The 7,296-nt window shown below is 41.7% G+C and overlaps 1 protein-coding gene across 3 annotated transcripts in view; it reads left to right on the top strand.

The window, feature by feature from the left end:
* The first annotated feature begins 290 nt into the window (after positions 1–290).
* Positions 291–7,296, top strand: part of C22H21orf91 (chromosome 22 C21orf91 homolog) — a 30,396-nt gene continuing 23,390 nt past the window's right edge. The window contains exons 1-2 of one of the 3 annotated variants that reach the window (XM_034948172.3): positions 291–381; positions 1,359–1,492. In XM_034948172.3, coding sequence (XP_034804063.1) covers positions 1,366–1,492 — 127 coding nt within the window. In that variant the 5' untranslated portion in view covers positions 291–381; positions 1,359–1,365. Of the gene's footprint in view, positions 953–1,358; positions 1,493–7,296 lie in introns of all 3 variants that reach the window. The other 2 variants (XM_034948173.3, XM_008972553.5) reach the window with 2 other exon arrangements.

Raw genomic sequence — 7,296 nt, 5'->3', positions numbered from 1 at the left:
CCCCGCCCCGGGGCAGTAGTTTGCTCTAGGCTGAAGGGAGAGGTGGAACGGATTCGTCTATCTACGCACCTCGAGGAGGGGTGTGTGAGGAGCTACGTTCCAGAGAACGGTAAGAAACTCCGGCCAGGAAACACGGGATCACAGGAGAACTCGAGGCGAAGGTGCGGCGTCGGTGCAGGAGCGGAGGGGCGGACCCACAGCAGCCCGGCGAGCGCGCAGGTGTGCCCGCGGCCGCGCCACCCTCCCCGCAGCCTTTACGGGATGGCGCCGGCGGGAGAGGGCGGGGCCAGGCGCGCGGCGGCCGCCTCTGCTGCGGCCGGAAACAATAGTGGAGGAACCCGAGCCGCGCGGAACGGCGGTGGTGGCCTGCGGAGCCGGACGGTAAAGACCCCGCAGCCCTGCTCCCATCCCACCTGAGCCCCGACCCCCAGTCCCATCGTTCCGCCTCCTTCGAGTTCCGAGCCCCGTGGCCCCTCGCGCTGCTGCGCGCCAGGCGCCCCGACGGACAGATCGACGGAAAGACGGACTTGGGTCCGCGACTCCCTGGGGGCGGCCGCGCGCCCCCAACGCCGAAGGCCGGGCCAGGACCCGGCTCCCCGAGACGCTGAGGCTGGGCGGACCGGCCGCCGTGGCCCTCGGACGCTTTCTTCCCTCTGGGAGGAATCCCGGAGCGATGGGACGAGGCTCTCCCGCCCGCCGGGCTCCAGGATGCCGCGGCTCTCCCAGCTCCGGCTTGGGCCCCTCCGGCGGTGCCCGGCCGGTACCGTGAAGCCGCCGCTCGGCCTTCGGTGTAGTTGCCCCGGACACGGCGGGACGCCCTCCCCGGGTATTCGGTACCCACGTGCATTTTGCTGCCGCCGACCTCCGTTCGATGCGAAGCTTCGCAACTCCGCGTTCGCGAGGCGCATCTGAGGTTCCCCCAATGAAGTTAGCAAAGCAATGTCCCGTGCAGGTCGTTTTTCCTGTTTCTCACAGCGTTAACTAGGTTGACAGAACCTGGTAGCTGAAAAGGCCTCGCTGCTAAGCCCTCTGATTATTCGAGGTTGGGGGACGAAGGAGGAGGACTAGAATGCCGGCAAATCTCTTTCCTTCAGGTCCCACTAACCCAATCAACTATAGGACAAAAAAGACACGGACATAGTGTCACCTATGGCCTGGCTTTAAGTTTTACTAGCTTTGTGTCTTTCCACAGGAAAAGTGCAATGTTGGAGTGCAAGTATGGCGATGCTTGTTTGATGGAGCTTTTGCTTTAAATGAGCTGAACAGCATCTTTATTTCCTAGAAGTTCCCAGTAAAGGGAACTACCCCAAAGGCAGGTTCATGAAATTGTGTAACTTTCCTTTTCTGTTTCTTAATAGGGGCACTATGAACGAAGAGGAGCAGTTTGTAAACATTGATTTGAATGATGACAACATTTGCAGTGTTTGTAAACTGGGAACAGACAAAGAAACACTCTCCTTCTGCCACATTTGTTTTGAGCTAAATATTGAGGGTAAGGACACAGTATAGTTTTGATCTTATGGAATGAATTTAACACAGCTGCTTTGTACTGATTGTAAGGTAAAACTAAAATATCTTCAATGATTGGAAATTGTGCTAAGTATGAATAGTGTAGAGATTTGTTAAAGATAAGGTTTCTGGAAATGAAGGTGCAGTTAACAGAGTTACGAATTTAAGAGAAATCTTTTTTTTTTAAAGACCCCTGCAACAACCCCATTTTTCCTAATACAGAAATAAGTATGAGTGTTGACTGGGAAACGTGTTTTCTGGTTTGAGAGCTTATTGAATTGTCAGATTTTAACAGACTTGTGTGTTTTTTATATTAAGAAGTAACAACAATTTTTTTATTCTTTCGAGCCTATTATGCAAGTATTTGAGTGAGATGAGCCCGAACTCTTTTCTCACCAGTATGATCTTATTATCTGGAAAAATACTTTAAAATTTTTAGATTAACCTCTTTTCAGTGATCACACACACTGTTAGTAATTTTTAAAAACTGAAAAGGTTTTTAAAATTTTTTTAATAATGTCCCTAAGATATATGAAGAAAAATTCTCCAAATCCAAAAAGAAACCCCCAAAAAAAGCCCTATTGGAAGGATTTATTTGGGTTGGTGCAGTTAGTGTTGTCATATTAAAATTGATTTTTGGTTTAGATATTTATGAGTCATACTAAAAAAAACCTTAATATTCCTGCAAAAAAAATTTGGCCTGTAATTTGAGTTTTGAGTTGTAACATATCAGTAGAGAGACTTTATTAAACCTCTAGATTTTGGACAGTTTCAAAATAGTTCTTTCCTTTTTTCTGTATTATATATTTGAAATTTTTCATGATCTTTATTTTCTGTTTACTAAGTATGGGGTATGAAATGTTCTTATTGTTTAAAAAAATATAGTGGGGGATTATATACCTTGAAATTCCTGTTAGGACTTGTTATTCAGAAATTGTTATGGTCACCAAACAGTATGTGATGGAAGATTATGGATTTCTTGTGGATTACATAGAATATCTATAACTTCAGCTTTAATAAATGTAGTGATTATAGCTAATTTCAAAAGATGACAAAACAGGAACAATGGTGTATTCCTACAATCTCAGCTACTCCAGAGGTTAAGGTGAGAGGATTGCTTGAGCCTAGGAGTTCAAGTCCAGTTTGGGCAACATAGCAAGACCCCATCTCTAAAAAATTAAATAAAAATAAAAGGATATCTTAAAAATAAGTTTCTTTTACAGTACTTAAATCATGCTGGGGTGAAAATCCAAATTTATGTCTTTGGAAATAGAGTTGGCTTGTATATTGTTGATACATTGTAGAATTTTAATTTTAGATGGGTAAAGACATTAGAAATTATCTAGTCCAAACCCTGTATTTTACATTTAAGGAAACAGCCAAAAAGTTGGGCTGCCCAGGGTTGCTGTAGTGGTGATGGCAAGCTGTTGTTATGTGCCAGGCACTGTGCTAAACCCCTTATGTGGATTATCTTATTTAACTCAAGATAGCTTTGGAATGACTACTGTCATTTTCTATTTTAAATGTGATAGAACTGAACCTTGGCGACCTAAGAAATACAGTTTGAAGTCACACAGCTCATAACTGACGGGCCTGGACTTTAAAGCCTGGCAGTCTGGTTCTAGTATATGTGATCTTAATACCATTGATCTACTGTCAATAGTTATTTTATAGCAATAGGGCTGATGTTCTAATCCTAATTGGTTATCCTTGCTATTCTCTCAGCCAGCTTTTTCTAACCAGTGTTTGCTGGCAAATCATCATTAACGGAGTTCATGCCATGATCGAATTTTTCCACAGAACCCTAAATTTTCGTAATTGCTTTTCTAGCTTTTTAAAATAAGCCTTTTAACTGGTTCTCAGTCATTATATAGAGAATATACAAATATTACCTTAGGTACCATCTCTTAACATTTCAGCTCTGATAATATCTCAGCATGTAAGCATGGAATAAGTCCTTTGTTTTTGAAATCATAGTTCCGTTCAGTGTAAAAGACAATTCTCAATTTGAATTAGAACTATTTCGTTTAATACTCTATGTATATTCAAGGTTTTATATATTAAAATCCCAATTTAATCTTTGTAAGAAAAATTAGAGTCAAATAATTTCTTCTCTATCTGGTGTCAGTTCTCAGCTCTCACAAATACGCATTTTCATTTTCACTACAGTGATCAGCTAGTGTATTACACATTTTTTGTTTAAGATTATTGTAGGCCGGCACAGTAGCTCATGCCTGTAATCCCAACATTTTGGGAGGCCAAGGCAGGCGGATCACCTGAGGTCGGGAGTTCAGGACCAGCCTGACCAACATGGAGAAACCCCGTCTCTACTAAAAATACAAAATTAACCAGGCGTAGTGGCACATGCCTGTAATCTCAGCTACTCAGGAGGCTGAGGCAAGAGAATCGCTTGAACCCAGGAGGTGGAGGTTGCAGTGAGCTGAGATTGTGCCATGGCACTCCATCCTGGGCAACAAGAGCAAAACTCTTGTCTCAAAAAAAAAAAAATTATTTTAGAAAAGAGGAGGGAAATGAGCATCTTGAATTGCACAAAATTTTAGTTTTTATATCAGTATACAGGTGTTTAGAAATCAGTGGGGGAAAAAAGTCATAATAATAATTACATACTAGAAAAATAACAAGGTATATTTGTTGTCGGTAAATCTTTTAAAATGTTTTTGAAGTTTTCTTTCCTCTACCAAGTTCCCAACACAATGCCTGTCAATAGACTAGAATGTAAGAGGGGCTTTTTAAAAATGACATTTAACTTTACTAGTTTAGTGTAAATTTTTTGTAGTTTGGTAGTATTGCAGTTGCCTGATTTCTTAGCTTTATAATTGCTAGCTTTGGTCTAAAGCACTCTTCTCCGAGAAGAGGCTGAGTAAAAATAAATTCTCTTGAGGAATAATAACAATTAAGCTAGTTTTGAGTCCATACATTTGTAGTAAACAATAATAATATTTTCTACTTTTTGGATTGTTGCTTACATCAAATCAACACTGGTTTCCTAATCAATTAGCCTCTTGTTTAAAAGCTGTGTGCATGCATACGTTTATAAAATGAAGACAAAGGAAGGAAGAAATAACAAAAGACAATCTAATCTTGTTGAACAGATTTTGTATTGTGGGCATGGCTCTAAGTTGGCTTTTTCTCTGACTTTACAATAATGAAAAGGAAAGAGGAGCCTACATGTTATGTACTTCCAAGCCACAGGTGATATGCTTTAAGGACCTGAGAAACACACTTTGAGGACTCAGATATTTTTTAATGTTCACAAGGTTGATTTTTTTTTAACCTATGCTTCACCATTTGATATGGTTTGGATCTGTGTCCCCACCTAAATCTCATGTTGAAATGTAATCCCCAGTGTTCTAGGCAGAGACTGGTATTAGGTGATCGGATCATGGAGGCGGAATTCACATGAGTGGGTTAGCACCATCCCCTCAGTGCTGTTCTCATGATAGTCAGTGAGTGAGTTATCGTGAGATCTGGTTGTTTAAAAGTGTGTAGCACCTCCCCCCCTCACTCTCTTCCTCCTACTCTAGTCAATTGAGGTGCTGGCTCCCTCTTTGCCTTCTGCCCTGATTGTGAGTTCCCTGAGGCCTCCGCAGAGGCTGATGCTACCATGCTTCTTGTACAGCCTGCGGAATTGTGAGCCAGTTAAACCCCTTGTCTTTATAAATTACCCTGTCTCAGGTATTTCTTTATAGCAGTGCAAGAATGGACTAATACACCATTAAAATAAATTGTCTGCTTCTCAGATTAGAAGACAGATGCATAAACTTCCTCAATACTTACAGCCTTGACCCTAAGACACTATGAATTTTTTCATACATATTAGTGATCAAATACTCTAATATGCATCATAGTTCAAATTGCTAAAATCTCTAAAGATATTTAATGACCAACTCACTACCATTCCCTAAGGAATGGCAAAGAGGAAGGCAGCCCAGGGTGGTCAGGAGCTAGTAATGAAACTCAACTGTAAGGTAACAAAGCCCAAAGTGAGACCTAAGCAGGAAGAGATCCAGGGTTTCAATACTGTTGGTTCATACTATCAGTTTTCATCTTGTGCCAAAATAGTGTACAAATAGTTCTTAGAGCATTTCTCTCTTCCTATAATTGGCTTGCTTTCTTTTCCATAGGGGAAAAAAAAAAACCCTTTTTTTAAAAGCTAGCTTAGCTTTGTTTAGCTTTTTTCCCTTTCTTTATTTTATTAAAATAAGGGTTTCACTATGTTGCTTAGGCTGACCTCGAGCAATTCTCCCACCTCAGTCTCCCAGGAAGCTGAGATTACAGGTGTGTATCACCTTACACCTGGCTAAAACTTTTTTATAAGATTGGACCAATTCCTGTTACACAGGTTGAGCATTCAAAATCGAAAATCTAAAACTTTCTGAACACCTACATGATGCTCAAAGGAGATGCTCATTGGAGCATTTCGGATTTCAGATTTTTGTTATTTGGAATGCTCAACCAGTAAGTATAATACAAATATTCCAAAATCTGAAATTTGAAACAGTTCTGGTCTCAAGTATTTCAGATAAGAGACACTCAGTCTGTACCAAACAAAGTTTTCAGTGTAAGTTGACCTTGCTAGTTGATGAGTAAGTATGTATCTGGCTGCTCTCTGTGTAGAGCCTCTTGGATTACTTTCAGTTAGTTCTTTCTAGAACCATTCTAGAAGGAGACCCAAAGTCAGCTCCTTAGCAATCTTTCCAGCAAGAAAAATCTGTAATCTTGGTTAAGTCGTAGATGAATTAGTGCCTACGTTTAATCTTACTGTTCCTTGATTCTCCGTGTCTTTACCATATACTGTTTGTGGTCAGTAGTCAGGGACCAATTTGAATCTCAATATGAAATTCTTGATTTGGTTTGGAAGTTAGAACTGGTTGTTTATTACTTGAAGGGAACATAAACTGTTCCTCTATGTCCTGCTTCTGACACTAACTTTTTTCCACTTAAGTAAGGGGCCCTACCACTTGTGATCGGGAAGCTGTAAAGAGCTAATTCAGTCTGGCATTAGCCTCTTTCTCATTTCCCATCCTGTAATGGCAAACATCATGTATTAACTAAAAGTTGCACTTTGAAGTATAAAGCCTAATGGGAATCTGAACTTTAGCTTGGTGATCTTTAATATACTTATCTTAGTCTATTTTGAGCTGCTATAACAGAATAGCTGAGACTGGGTAATTTATAAAGAACACAGATTTATTTCTTAGTTCTGGCGGTTGAGGGCCCTGCATTTGGGCAAGGGTCTTCATGCTGCATCATCCCATGGCAGAAGGCAGGAAGTCAAGAGAGAGCTAAACTCACTTTTATAACAAAAGTGGGGTTTTTTTGTTTGTTTTTTTTTGTTTTTTTCCAAGATGGAGTCTTGCTCTGTCACCCAGGCTGGAGTACAGTGGTGCAGTCTCGGCTCACTGCAAGCTCCGCCTCCCAGGCTCACACCATTCTCCTGCTTCAGCCTCCTGAGTAGCTGGGACTACAGGCGCCCACCACCATGCCTGGCTAATTTTTTGTATTTTTAGTAGAGACGGGGTTTCACCGTGTTAGCCAGGATGGTCTCGATCTCCTGAGCTCGTGATGCACCCACCTCGGCCTCCCGAAGTGCTGGGATTACAGGCGTGATCCACCGCGCCCGGCCAACAGTGGTTTCTTACAAAAGTTATCTGAAGATAACTAACCCACTCCTACAATAATGACATTGCTTCCTTCATTTGGTCAGAGCCCTCATTACCTAATCACCTATTAGACCCCACCTCCCAACACTGTTGCTTTAAGGAT

The sequence above is a fragment of the Pan paniscus genome, chromosome 22, assembly GCF_029289425.2.
Source record: "Pan paniscus chromosome 22, NHGRI_mPanPan1-v2.0_pri, whole genome shotgun sequence".
NCBI lineage: Eukaryota > Metazoa > Chordata > Mammalia > Primates > Hominidae > Pan > Pan paniscus.
Note: the sequence above shows the minus strand (reverse complement) of the source record. Positions and strands in the feature narration are given on the sequence as shown.